At 37.9% G+C, this 14,858-nt stretch overlaps 1 protein-coding gene across 2 annotated transcripts in view; it reads left to right on the top strand.

Annotated features, from left to right (window-relative positions):
• Nucleotides 1-14,858, top strand: part of LOC149187472 (3-hydroxyisobutyryl-CoA hydrolase-like protein 3, mitochondrial) — a 166,304-nt gene that overhangs the window by 52,600 nt on the left and 98,846 nt on the right. Inside the window, exons 2-3 of one of the 2 annotated variants that reach the window (XM_089411380.1) lie at nucleotides 10,675-10,776; nucleotides 11,186-11,250. In XM_089411380.1, the coding sequence (XP_089267506.1) occupies nucleotides 10,675-10,776; nucleotides 11,186-11,250 (167 nt within the window). Of the gene's footprint in view, nucleotides 1-10,674; nucleotides 10,777-10,974; nucleotides 11,040-11,185; nucleotides 11,251-14,858 lie in introns of both variants that reach the window. The other variant, XM_089411379.1, reaches the window with a different exon arrangement.

Raw genomic sequence — 14,858 nt, 5'->3', positions numbered from 1 at the left:
TCAATTTAATAGAAATTGGATTTTGGAATACAAGCTAAAAGCCAAGGATCCCTGCAACACAAAATCATAAGATGAGACTTTGGGAGATGACAAATGGGGGTTCTTTAATGAACTTGCTCAAGCGTGGGATGATTCCTCCAAGAATTTCCCGTCACGCTTGAGGCTTGATCCAAGATATGTCTCTACACAACTTCAAATACACATTAGATCCACATGGGTTAAAATAAATACAATGATAAGGAGATCTTAGAGATTTTTTGGAAAATCAACTATCACAACTTTACTTTAATTGCAAATGCAATTCTTCTATTTATGCTATCTTCAATTTACTTGAGTCATGTTTGCAAATATCACTTCTATTTCAAGAGACATTTATTATGCAAGTATTGTGAATTCTTTTACTTTTGCAACATTTAGCGTTCTTGTACTTGGAATATATTTCATTGGTGTAACTCTATTTCAAAGTTATTTCATATATTTGTTGCTTTGATAATCATTTTAGCTCATGAGTAATTGATGTCATTATCTTGTCATTTGAGCATTTACTTTCAAGTACTATCTCCTTTATAGTTGTAATTGATGTTTATATCCTCATATTGGTCTAACATTTGATTTTGTAGGATTATCTATCATTGTAGCTTGATTCCAGTTTTTGAGCAAGCATTTGTTATTTACTTGAAGTCACTGGTCTATACTTTGAATATATCATTAAGGTTTGCTCATTTATTCATATTACTCGCTTTATTCTTGGAAACAAGTTATTTTTGACAAGCCTTCCACTTAACTTAATTTCTTAGAAACTCATATCATATAACTTTTCGTTAGGGACCACCCGCCCTTAGCTTGCCTAGGAGAGAGCTTTAACGAAGAGAGTTGGGAATAGGTGACAACCGCATCTCTTAGTTTTGCCACCAACCACACCTTGTGGGATTAAGGGTTTTTCTCACTAACTTAGGTGTGTGTGTGTGAGGCGGCAAAAGGTTTGACATGATGGATTGCAAACCTATGTCAACTCCTATGATCACAAACTTGAAAAGGCTAAGAAGTTTCGAATCAAGCTCGGTGGATCCGAAAAGTTATAGGCAATTGATTGACTCGCTGATGTATTTGGTAAATACTCAACCAAACATTTGTTTTGCAGTGAATGTTCTTAGTCAGTTTCAAGTAGAGCCCAAACATGATCATTGGATAATAGGCAAGCATAAATTGAGATATCTGTAAGGAACAATCCATTACTCCCTAAACTATGATAAGAGGAATTATGTCCACTTGATTGGATATACAAATTTCGACTAGGGAGGCAGTGAGATGAATGGGAGAAGCACTACTAGAGGATGTTTTAGTTTGGGATCCTCCATGATCCCCTGGATGAGTAGAAAGCAAGAATCATTTTCTTTGAGTAGTGTTGACGCTGAATATATTGTAGCTTGTGAAGTAAGAAGAGAAGCTGTCTGGTTGAGGAAGTTGCTGTTTGACTTGTTTGAAGGACCGATGGACCCTACGGTGATACATTGTGACAATGCCAACTGTATAAGGTTGTCTGAAGATCCAGTGTTTCATGGAAAGACAAGACACATAAATAACGAGTATCACTACATCCGAAAGCTAGTTTAGGATGGAGTGTTGCAGTTACGGTATATCTCCACTAATGAACAGGTAGCTGACATCTTGACAAAATTATTTCCTAATAAGAAGCTTGTGTATTTGAGAGATGAGCTTGGTCTGGTTGATATATCCTCCCTAGTTGAGAGGGAGAGATAGACACATCATTCTTGTTTTCACTCTGTGAAGAAAGAATCGAGGATTGGGTAAGCATATGGCATCCGATACTCTTTGAGGATGAGGTAGGGCATCCAAGATAAGAGTAGTCGTAGAGGAAATTCCTTGAGGATGTGTTATTCCAAGATAGGAATTGTCTTGGAAGGACATACCCTGTGAACACTCGGGTGGGATATGTGCCTTGAGAGACAATGATGATGGTGTCTATCAGTCATTGGTCTTGCCAGCATTGTGCTTTGATCTTGTGGAGAGATAGATCTATTAGTCAAGGCCTTGCTATGTGACAAACGCTGGTTGATATGATGCAAAGAGATGGCTTACCAATCTAACTCTTCTTATAAGATCTCTTCAGTTTGAGAATGTGCATGTACCATTTATGAATACCTCCCTGGTTAAGAGGGAGTGTTGAAAAATATGTCACTAGGTTCGGTCTTCATAAATATGAAATGTACTTTTGAGTCTTGTATATTGTAAAATGAAAGAGAATTATTGTTATTTTTGTAGCATGGGTTTCATGCTCAAGGTCCTTTATTTTAGAGGTCAAGCACCCATTGAGTGCTTGTAGGGTTTGTCCTAGGGATAAGATGTCAAAAGAGTCATTGTCATATGAAGAAGACTCCATTGGCACATTGTAACTTGTAAAAAGAATTATTTTTGTATTTAAAAGTGTCAAAATACCCTCCAAGACCAAGTTGGCTTGGCTGCTAAGAAGTTGCCCTCAGTTAGGGCATTTCGTCCACCTTTGAAGCCTATATATAGGAGGGAACTCGACCTCCTATGGACATCATTCATTCTCTCATCATTCTAGCGAAGGAGAAGAAGAAGTAGGCCAACGAAAAAGGAAGAAGGACGAAGGACAAGTGTTTGGGTTTCTGTTGAAAAATGTGTAACTAGGTTCGGTCTTTATAAATATGAAATGTAATTTTGATTCTTGTATATTGTAAAATGAAAGAAAATTATTATTTTTGGAGCATGGGTTTCATGCTCAAGGTCTTTTATTTTGTAGGTCAAGCACCCATTGAGTGTTTCTAGGGTTTGTCCTAGGTCAAGAAGTCAAAATAATCATTGTCATAAGTTGAAGACCCCATCGGGCACATTTTAACTTGTAAAGATAATTATTTTTGTAATTAAAAGTGTCAAAATACCTTTCAAGACCACGTCAGCCTGGTCGCTGGGAAGTCAACCTTTTTTGAGGAGCCATGTCCACCTTGAGAAGCCTATATAAAGGAGGGAACTCAACCTCCTTGAGACACATTCATCACTCTCTCATTCAAGCAAAGGAGGAAGAAGACGAAGGAGATATGTCTTTGGGTTATTTTTCTCTCACACATGTGAAGGAAGGCTAGGTTTCTGCAACTGGTCTAGGGTTTTCTTTTGCGTGTTCGATCATGAAGAAGGAAGGGAAAGAAGGTCAAGCAAATGTCACAATAAGCCATCAACAAGCTCTAGAAGGAAGAGAAAGGCAAGCGTAGGTTTGAAGAAGTCTTAAGAGGCTAGAAGAAGCTCACACGTGTGGCAACAACAACTGCAGGAGGGCCGAAAATTTCAGATCTGTAGTGGAGGCCAAAATTCTGCAGTCGGGGGTGGAAGTTGTGCTGCTGGAAGAGATTTGACTGGGTTTGACTTGATCAAGGAAAGAACATCATCTGGAAAGGTTGGACCTGGTCTTGGAGGGTGTTGGTCTTGGTCTAGAGGTCTTGGAATTCGTAAATTGAAGAATCTATAAGAAGAGAAGAGATTTTGCGGGTTTTCCTCTCAAGTGGAAAGGTTTTGACCTTGGCTTGCAGTCTATATTCTGTGTTCTTGTTCTTCTTGTTTAGGTAGCTATTTGATGATATACAAACACAATAATAAATAAAAAAGCTAATAAATAAGAAAAGTAAAAAAGCATCACAAGTAGTTATCAAAGATAAGAGAAATCACTCTAATCATTGCCCTATAGATTTCTCAACATGGTTTCAGAGCTAAGGTTGGCAGAGGGCATTATGAAGATCTCTACTACATTGAAGAAGGTTCTAAAGAAGTGTTCAATGGTTGCAAGTCATCTCAAAGGCATCAAAGAAGTATGGAATCTCCTATTTACTCCAAAGAAGGAAATGACCAAGAAAGGATGAAGAACTCTTCTCAACACTCTCTAGCACATTTCAAGATGAGAGCATTTGGGCGATTGATAGTGGAGCATCAAGGCACATGACCGATCATCACAAGCAACTAAAAACATTGTCAAAAGGAAAGTCATCTTATTCCATAGAGCTTGGTGATAATAAAAGCTATCCCATGAGAGGAATTGGATCAACCTCAATAGAGTTGGAGAATGGAGGCAATATTTATCTCAACAACATCCTATTTGTTCCAGGTTTGCATAAGAACTTACTCTCTATTTCAAGTCTAGAAGATAAAGGTGGTAGAGTCGCTTTCATTGATGGAAAAGTTGTAGTATGGGGTAAAAACTCAAGCATAGAAAATGCTAGAGTGATTGGGATTCGTGAAGGAAGACTTTACAGGTTGTTATCTCCTCTTGCTCAAGCTTTAGTTCACATTGAAATCATCCCATGTGAGCTTTGGCATAGAAGATTCGGTCATCTCCATTTCAAAATCCTTCCTACTCAAAATTCAATAGTAGATGTAATCCCCGAACTGAAAGAAGGTCACGAAGAAGAATGCAAGGGATGTGCATTGGGTAAGAACACCAAGAGACCATTTGGAAGTAGTGCTTCATTGTCAAAAGAAATCTTGGATCTTATTCATTCCGATGTTTGTGGTCCTATGACTCCTAAATCTCTTGGAGGTCATCTATATTATGTCACATTTATAGATGACCATTCAAGGAAAACTTGGGTTTACTTAATGAAATTCAAGGATGAAGTATTTACCAAATTTCAAGAATTCAAAGCTGAAGTATAGAACCTTATTGAAAGAAGAATCAAAATCTTAAGATCCGATAATGGAGGAGAATATTAAAAGGGAGCTTATAGTCCCATATAATCCCGAACAAAATGGAGTTGAAGAACGAAAGAATCGATCCAGTGAAGAAAGTGTAAAAGTAATGCTACATGATCAAGATTTACCGAAATTTTTGTGGGGTGAAGCTACAAAGACAACTGTATACATACAAAATCGAAGTCTCCACAGGTCACTAGATAACAAGACTCCCGAAGAAGTGTTCACTGGGAAGAAACCAACTGTAGATCATCTCCGAATTTTTGGTTGTCTTGTCTATATTCATATACTTAAGGACAAAAGGAAGAAGCTGGATCAATCAGGCATGAATGGAACATTTGTGGGCTACAATAACTCTTCTAAGACCTATAGGATCTACCTAAAAGGACACCAAATAGAAGTCAGTCGAGATGTGATATTTGACGTAATTATTGCACTCAAGAAATCAAAGGATCTTCCTATGGACTTTGATGATGACGAACTTTTGGTATTTGAACAAGAAGTTACTAGGGAAGAAGAAGAATCAAACCATGAAGATGAAGGTCCCTGTGAACCTATACAACCCGTGACTATCCTCAAATCTATAAAAAGACCTCACTGGTTGAAGTCTACACTTCTAGATGCAGAAGGTCATGGAACAACTCAAGGTACATTAAGGGAAAGCAAGAAGCCCAAACGATATTCTAGGTATGCAATCCACATGACAAAAATAATAGAAGTAGAGCCATCCATTTTTGAAGAAGCTGTCAATCACCAAGAATGGAATGGTGCGATGAATGAAGAATATCAATCTATAATGAAGAATGGAGTTTGGGAGATTGTACCTAGGCCTAAAGACAAACCTGTGGTAACTTCCAGGGGTCTCTACAAGATCAAACATGCAACAGATGAAAGTATTGATAAATATAAGGCAAGATTTTTGGCTAGGAGCTTCTCTCAACAGGAAGGCATCAACTATGAAGGGACATTTGCTCCAACAACAAGGTATACAACTATTCGTTTGTTGGTCTCTTTGGCAACATCGATGGCATGAAACATCCACCAAATGGATGTCAAGTCCACATTCTTGAATGGCATAATTGATGAGGAAGTCTATATAGAACAACCCTTGGGATTTGAAGTTAAAGATAGAAAGGCATATGTTTACAGATTGAAGAAGACATTATATGGCTTCAATCAAGCACCAAGGGAATGGTATGTTAGGATGGATGCATACCTATAGAGATTAGGCTTCATAAAAAGTTTTGCTGATCTGAACCTTTATATTAAGGTTGAGAAGGGAGAGTCGGTAATCATTCTTCTTTATGTGGATGATCTTCTCTTGATAGGTGTGGAAGGTCGAATTGAAGAATGTAAGAGGAAACTAGCAACATAATTTGACATGAAAGATCTAGGGTTGATGGACTACTATTTGGGATTGGAAGGCTTGCAAGGACCTGATGAGATTTATCTAGGTCAAGGGAAGTATGTGATCAAGATGTTGAAGAAGTTTGACATGATGGATTGCAAACCATTGACAACCTTGATGATCACAAACTTGAAGAGACTAAGGAGTTTCGAATCTAGCCCAGTGGATCCTACTAGGTACAGACAATTGATTGGCTCGCTGATGTACTTGGTGAATATTAGACTAGACATATTTTGCAGTGAATATTCTTATTCAATTCCAAGTGGAGCAGAAGCATGATCATTGGATAACAACCAAACACGTGCTGAGATATCTGCAAGGAACCATCCACTACTGTGTGAAATATGATAGGAGGAATGATGTCCACTTGATTGGATATACAAATTCCAACTGGGGAGGCAGTGAGCAGGATGGAAGGAGCACTACAGGAGGATGTTTCGGTTTGGGATCCTCCATGATCTCATGGATGAGTAGAAAGCAAGATACAATTGCTTTAAGTAGTGCTGAGGCAAAATATATTGCAGCCTATGAAGTACACAGAGAAGCTGTCTGGTTGAGGAAGCTGTTGTTCGACTTATTTAAAGGACCAATGGACCCTACAGTGATACATTGTGATAACACTAGTTGTATAAGTTTGTTTGAATAGAGTTTCATGGGAAGACAAAGCATATCAACAAGTATCACTACATTCAGAAGCTAGCACAAGATGGTGTGCTTCAGCTACAATATATCTCCACCGATGAGCATGTAGCTGACATATTGACAAAATCTCTTCCTAATAAGAAGCTTTTGTATTTAAGAGACAAGCTTGGTTTGGTTGATGTATGCTCCTTGATTGAGAGGGAGAGATAAGCACATCATTCTTGTCTTCACTTGGGAAGACAAAATGGAGGATTGGGTAAGCATCTGACATCCGATACTCTGAGGATGTGGTAGGGCATCCAAGATAAGAGTAGTCGAGGACCGATATTCTTTCAGGACTAGCTATCCAAGATAAGAATAGTCCAAGGAAGGACATACTCTGTGAACACCCGAGTGGGGTATGTACCTTGAGAGACAATGATGATGGAGTCTATAAATCATTGGTCTCTCCAACATTGTGCTTTGATATTGCAGAGAGATAGAGCTGTTAGTCAAGGCCTTACTATATGAAAATGCTGGTTGATATGATGCTATACAAATGGGTTACCAATCCGACTCTTCTGATGAGATCTCTTGAGATTGAGAATGTCACGTACCATTTATGAATACCTCCCTAGTTAGGAGGGAGTGTTGAAAAATGTGTAACTAGGTTCGGTCTTCATAAATATGAAATGTACTTTTGATTCTTGTATATTGTAAAATGAAAGAAAATTATTATTTTTGGAGCATGGGTTTCATGCTCAAGTTCTTTTATTTTATAAGTCAAGCATCCATTTAGTGCTTCTAGAATTTGTCCTAGGTCAAGAAGTCAAAGGAGTCATTGTCATAAGTTGAAGATCCCATCGGGCACATTGCAACTTGTAAAGAAAATTATTTTTGTAATTAAAAGTGTCAAAATACCCTTCAAGACCAAGTTGACCTATTTTGAGGAGCCATGTCCACCTTGAGAGGCTTATATAAAGGAGGGAACTCGACCTCCTTGAGACACATTCATCACTCTCTCATTCAAGCGAAGGAGGAAGAAGAAGAAGGTAGTGAAGAAGGAAGAAGACGAAGGAGACTTGTCTTTGGGCTATTTTTCTCTCACACATGCGAAGGAAGGCTAGGGTTTCTGCAACTGGTCTAGGGTTTTCTTCTGCAGGTTTGATATTGAAGAAGGAAGGGAAAGAAGGTCAAGCAAAGGTCACAATAAGCCATCCTCAAGCTCCAGAAGGAAGAGAAATCCAAGCGAAGGTGTGGAAGAGATTTGACTAGGTTTGACTTGATCAAGGAAAACACATCATCTGGAAAGGTTGGACTTGGTCTTGGTCTTGGAGGGTATTGGTCTTGGTCTAGAGGTCTTGGAATTCATCAATTGAAGAATCTATAAGAAGAGAAGAGATTTTGCGGGTTTTCCTCTCAAGTGGAGAGGTTTTGGCACTAGCTTGCAACCTATATTTTGTGTTCTTGTTCTTCTTGCTTTGGTCACTGTTTGATGATATACAAACGTAATAATAAGTAAAGAAGTTAATAAATAAGAAAAGTAAAAAGACATCACAAGCAGTTATTAAAGATAAAAGAAATCACTCTAATCATTGCCCTATAGATTTCTCAACAATTTCTCTCTCTCTTCTCACACGTGTGAAGGAAGGAGGTTAGGGTTTTGCTGCTGCAAGATCGAACTTGAAGAAATTCCAAAAAGAAGGTCGAAGGAAGGTCTATTAGGTCATCCTCAAGCCATAGAAGAAGGAGTAACTCAAGCGAAGGTCAAAGGAAGCCTTGGAAGCCGTAGATTTGCTCACACGTGTGGAGGTAGCAACGGTTGTAGGGGCCGAAAATTTCAGACCTGCAGTAGAGGCCAAAATTCTGTAGCTGGGGGTCGAAGTTGCGCTGTTGGAAGAGATTTTACTGCGTTTGACTTGGACAAAGGAAGCACATCATCAAGAAGGCCGGACTTGGTCTTGGAAGGGTATTGGTCTTGGTCTAGAGGTCTTGGAAATCAGCATTTGAAGAATCTATAAGTAGAGAAGATATTTGTGGGTTTTCTTCTCAAGTGGAGAGGTTTTGGCCCTGACTTGTAGCCTATATCCTGTGTTCAGTGTACTATTGATCTTCTTGTGTTTGGTAGCTGTTTGATGATAAGAATAACATAATAAGAAGAGAAGAAGCTAATAAGTAAGAAAAAGTAAAAAGACATCACAAGCCGTTATCATGTTTAAGAGAAATCATCCTAACTACAACCCTATAGATTTCTCAATACCTCCATCCCCTATGGACTCCTCGTTTGAGATCGGGGCCCAGGCAAGGGTGAGGTGTGGGGAAACAAATTTCTTTGAAAATTGGTTTAGAACATAGGGTTAATTTAAAATTAACTAACATAATATCATCACATTACAAAGCAGGTACACTACAAAGCAACATCATCATTTAAGTTTGTGTTTCATGTGCTCACATTTGGAATGGGTTTTTTGTCTTGAGTAGATCTCGTTTATTTGCAAGTATCACATTTATCACCTAAGCATTTTTCCAAGTTGATTAACATTGATTTCATTCTCAAGCACTTGTTTCATTTGTTTCACTTGCTAAAGTTATAACTTGCCAGTATTACTTTTGGAAACATCTATCTTGTGGCACTTTGTTTTCTTTCCAAGCTGTTTTGCAAAGTTGTATCTTCACTTGGAATATCCTTAGCAAGTAGTTATATTTTGGCACGGGTCTTATCTGGCTATATTTGTGGATGTATGTGCTCACTGAGCCTGTAATTATAATTGATGTTATATATTTGAAGTGTATATTTATGACCTTGTATTAGCTCTTGAAAGCTAACTTGCTAGCTTTGAGCAAGCTGAATCTTAGATTTTTCTAGGGTCGACCCACCTTGGCTTTGCTAGGAGTAAACTTAAACGAAGGAGTTGGGAATTGAGTGATAACGTCAACTCAAAACTTGCCCCCAAGGCCACACCAAGTGGAGATAAGGATTTTCTCCACGATAATTCTAACTTCTAAGTGTGGGTTAAGGCGGCAACAAAGTACCCTAGTGAAGAAAGTGTGGGTGCAACAACCAATCATTGGTTGGGGTATCAATAGGAGATCGCTCATGGTTTCAAGTGAGAGCTAACTGTTCTCTGTTATACTCTACAAATTATATTATATAATATGATTTTTTTTTCTCATATATATATATATATATATATATATATCCAAACCATATGTCGAACGTCATCCTAACCTTATAAGAAAATTTGAATTTGAGTTGAACTTAATCATTGCTGAACCTGAACGCTGTGACATAGCTATTAACCACTAGTCACAATAGTGTCAGCCAGTGCTAACCCTGTGGGACTGTGGGAATGGATCCTGTGAACTCCCTGAGCATTATGCCTTAGTGTAAAGGGTTTAACTAACCGATCTATCCCTTGGGGCTTATATGTTATGTTATAGAATGAATAGATATGGTAAATACCTTTCTGGAATTCCCTGGGTTTTCCATGTCGTATATTATAGTTCTAATTCTCATCTCCTCCAATGATTTCTCCAAAGTTATCCATGATACCTTAATCTATGCTCCTTGCTCTGATAATGACAACTCATGATATATGCTAGAAATATGTTCCTTTCTTAAAAGAAATGTTACTGTATGAATGGAATCTACATGCTACGCGGACTTTTCAAATCATAGATCTGGGGCTTTGTTTTTGCAATATTGATGAGGTTTTTAGCATGGGTGCTACTAGCTAGCTTGTTATGAATAGCTCAACATTCTAAGTAGTATTTAAAAATTAATACAATTTCCTTTTGCTATCAGATATGATCGTGCCTATCTTGCATTTTTTTCTCCTTTTTCTTGTTATTTTGTGCTGTAAGTATGGGGTTGCTGTTTGTCTGTCAGACGAAGGAACGTAACTGACTTCGTGATTTCATCACAGAGATGGACATCCAATACAAGAAGTATCTGGACGAATGGGCTGCTGATCCTAAGGTCAAGTGTGTTCTTGTCGAGGGCAGTTCACCTCGGGCTTTTTGCGCAGGTAAGAGTCAGGATTCATTAGATTTTATTACTTGTTTCTTAATCACACAATAGTCATCACTAATATTAATATTTTTGGAGTTTAATATTGGCAAAAAATTAAAATATTTTATACTGTTTTATTTTCTGCATCATCATTATCTAACCTAGTACTTATGTATTATTGCCATATTTTTGCCTTTTGTCTCCCTTAATGCAGGTATGGATATAAAAGGTGTAGTTGCTGCTATAAAAGAAGACAAAAACACTAATCTTGTGAAAAAGGTGCTTTAATGAGTTTATGTTCTTTATGCCATCATATGCTAGGGACAAGCAGCTGCACACTCAATTTAATTTTGGCAATAAACTAAAAAACTGCTAAGTGGTTCTGAAGTTGTGAAAAAGACTACAGTCCTGAGTGTACTTTGCAGGTGGGGATGTGAAGTGGATTACAAGTTGCTGGAAAGAATCAAGAATGCTTACAATATTCCCCAAGGTTGTGTTGTCCTGGATGCATGGTTTTACTTTCCATCGATACAACTGTTAATATCTCATTAAAATAAAAGAAATAATGTTCGTTCACTAAGGTGGTGGCAATACAAGATACAGATATGTGGACAGGCTAAATCTGTTTGAAGGAATTCCTTCTAACCAACAGCTGATATTTAAAGTTTACTTTTAATTTAATAAGATTCCCTCTCCAAGTCTGCTATAGATCTAAGATACATGCATTTCAACTTAATGCATTTGTCTGAGGTCATTTCTAGCCCATCTAGAAAGGACGGAATTATAGACATTACTTAGAAACAGCAACTTTTCTTGGAGCGGCTTTCTCTAAGGTAGCTATGATTTTGTTGTAAGGAATTTCAGTAGTAAAGACTATATATAATGATTAGCCTTACAGAATCTGACTCTTGTAAGCCTAACTTTGTTAAAGATTGAGGGTGTAATTTCTTCAACACTACTTTTGTTTGAGGTGATGTCTTTAATAATCAGAAATGTGAAAGGGGAAACATCAGGAAATGCATTTTGGAATTGGGGATGGATTGGGTTGACAATGAGCTAGATATTTCTATAGACATTCACATGAAACAGCAAAAAAGAGGGAAAGTAGAAATTGGGAGGAAATGGGAGTAAAAATCTCTCTTGCAATTTTTGCAATTCCGAAAAAAATACTGCCCTCAATTCAGAATGTATGTGTGATTTTATTTCGAGTGTAGGTTAGGTTGCAGTCAACTATACATTAGCTTTGTGTCAGATTGCGTTTTGGGAATTCTACCCTCAAAACTTGTCAATTTCAGGCCACAAACATGGATTGGGTTGACAATGAGCTAGAAACTTCTGTAGACATTCACATGAAACAGCAAAAAGGAGGGACAGTAGAAATTGGGAGGAAATGGGAATAAAAAACTCTTGCAATTTTTGCAATTCAGAAAAAAAGTACTGCCCTCCTCAATTCAGAATGTATGTGTGATTTTATTTCAAGTGTAGGTTAGGTTGTAGTCAACTATACATTAGCTTTGTGTCAGATTGCATTTCCGGAATTCTACCCTCAAAACTTGTCAATTTCAGGCCACAAACATCTGCTGAATTTTATACTTTCAAGGTTCTAGAATGTCCAGACACAGTTGGTGTTTTTTGAAACCTTGTTGCGACCTGGCTCTGCTTTCACTGGCTACGTCCTTCGCCACTCCAACTGCAGCAGGGTTCGAGGGTGTTTGAAGGTGATTGCAAGGTGTGTCAAAAAGGGTGGTTTTAGGGTTTAGCAGCATTGTGGAGTAACGAATGAAGGAAACCCCACGGTCACCATTGCAGGAAACCCTCAGCAATTGTGATCGCAGACAGGGACTCTATAGCAATGTTACTGGACTCGGAATCGATAAAAAATCGGCGAGGCAAAAGAGCGAAGAGTTTTAATCGGATCGGGAAAAAATCGGCAAAAAATCATTGAATTCAATAAATAAAAATATACACATTATTGAATTAAAAAAAAAAACATTTTTCATTAATATTCGGTAAAGCCATGTCCAAACAATGCATAATATCAATAGATGTCCAAAATATCATGAATGAATAAGTATTTCATATATGTTATGAGTCCAAACATGATCCAAAGTACTGAGTCTTGACTCCTAACCAGTGACTACATAGAACTAGAAGCATATGCTTCTAAAAGTTTACAAAAAACTGCATACTAATCAGAAAAAAATAAGTAACTAAGAGTCTAAGACTCTTAAGAGTGAGAACTAGAAGCGATTCCTTCCCTTGCTTGACTCTCAAAGTTCTCCAAGTCATGTAGGCTTAAAAGAGGAGCCTCCTCTAATTGGACCCATTCTGCCGCATTTTTAGTTTGCAAATCTATCTCTTCAAGGTCGATTGGTGAATGATCCAAACCTGTCATTATCACAAGACATTGAAATGTGAATTAAAGTTTGATTTTGAACTTTAAAGTACGAATTAGATTATGAAACCTTCAAATTCAAGCTCTCAGCTAGTATTTGCTTGTTGCGAAGTCGTATATTATAATGGACAAATACAAGGTCATTTAAGCGTTTTTGTGTCAACCGGTTGCACTTCTTATAATGTATTTTCTCAAACATGCTCCAGTTGCGCTCACAACCTGAAGCACTGCATGCTTGGTTTCAGATTCGAATGGAAAATCTCTTCAAATTTGATGTATCACTACCAAAGTTTTGCCACCAAAGACCTAGCAAGTGGCAAGGGTTTGTGAGTAGAAGTACTAAATAGTAAAAACTTAAAAAGACAACAAAATTTAATAAAACATTCAACATAAAAAATAAAGTTTAAACAAATTTAATGAATTGATGAAGCCTTCAAGCCTCAAAGGGTACCTGGCAACATCTTAGACCTTTCTCGTATAGCACTGGTATAGGAAAACAATTTAGATGGCGCCCTATAATCTTGTAGTTGGGAAAAGACACGACTTTGAAAGTCTGGATCAGGCAAGCACCTTTCCATGCATGTCATAAGTCCTCTGCCAACCTCCCCATCCTCATTAAATTTGCTCTTATCATAAAAATATTGTGGGTTTAAGAAGTACCCAGTAGCATGTAAGGGGGAATGCAATTGCCTATCCCAACGTGCATCAATAATGTCCCAAAGAGGTATATACTTTGCCGCCTCATCCCCATATCTTCTTTTGATGGCCTCCTTTGCGAGATCCATCGCCTCATAAATGTAACCCATAGCGGGTTTGCCACCATCAACCATCCTGAGAGTTGAAGCATTCAAATTTAAAGAAATATGAAACATTGTTAATAAAAAGAAGCCTGAAATGAAATTTTAAAAATGAAAAAGTTAAAAGACTTGAAGTACCTTAGAACTCTAACAAGGGACTCTGTCACAGCAATAATCTCTTCGGCATCTTTCCAAAAACCGTCATTAAACACAAGTGCAACAATTTCAATGCCTTCAAGGGTCTTGGAATGTTTAGATGCCATCCACTCAGGTCCCAAGAACATCCTCTTCAGATTTATCTTTTGCTCAACCACAGATTGCAAAGATATGAAATTTGTTGCAAATCTAGTCACTGCAGGTCGAACAATTTCTTTACCTTCAGTGTATTTTCTCATGGTGTTTAGGACAATAGTGTGGTTGTATAGGTATTTGGTTATGTATTTTGCCTTCTCCACAACCTCATGTATCCAATGAAGCTTACCAATGTCCTCAAGCATTAAATCTATGCAATGGGCAGCACAAGAGGTTCAAAAAATAGTGGGGTGCCTAATTCCCTTTGGCCAAAATGACGACCCCGTTTAGTAGGAGGTGTGTTAAGGGACACAGAGCCACCATCTCCCTTGGTTGTTGGAATTGTAATGGTGAGTTTGGTCTTCATTGGGCACACTTCATGACATAATCAAGTCTCACAACCTCCTCTTCCTCACAGAGATGCACACCAACCCCCATGTAGATGCCTTCTTGAACCCATGGGTACCATTGGGTATGGTCATGTTGACATAAGACTAGGTCTGATAGTGTTAGAGGGTTTGAGGGGGTTGCACTTCTTATACAATACTCCCTCCAAAGCAGGGTTACTATGGTATCATCAGATGATCATGCCAAATTTATGTGGATATGATTCCA

Source organism: Pinus tabuliformis, chromosome 3_1, assembly GCF_031772625.1.
Source record: "Pinus tabuliformis cultivar Carrire ecotype Pingquan chromosome 3_1, CPIR1, whole genome shotgun sequence".
Lineage (NCBI taxonomy): Eukaryota > Viridiplantae > Streptophyta > Pinopsida > Pinales > Pinaceae > Pinus > Pinus tabuliformis.
The sequence above is the reverse complement of the archived record's forward strand: the minus strand, read 5'-3'. Positions and strand labels throughout refer to the sequence as shown.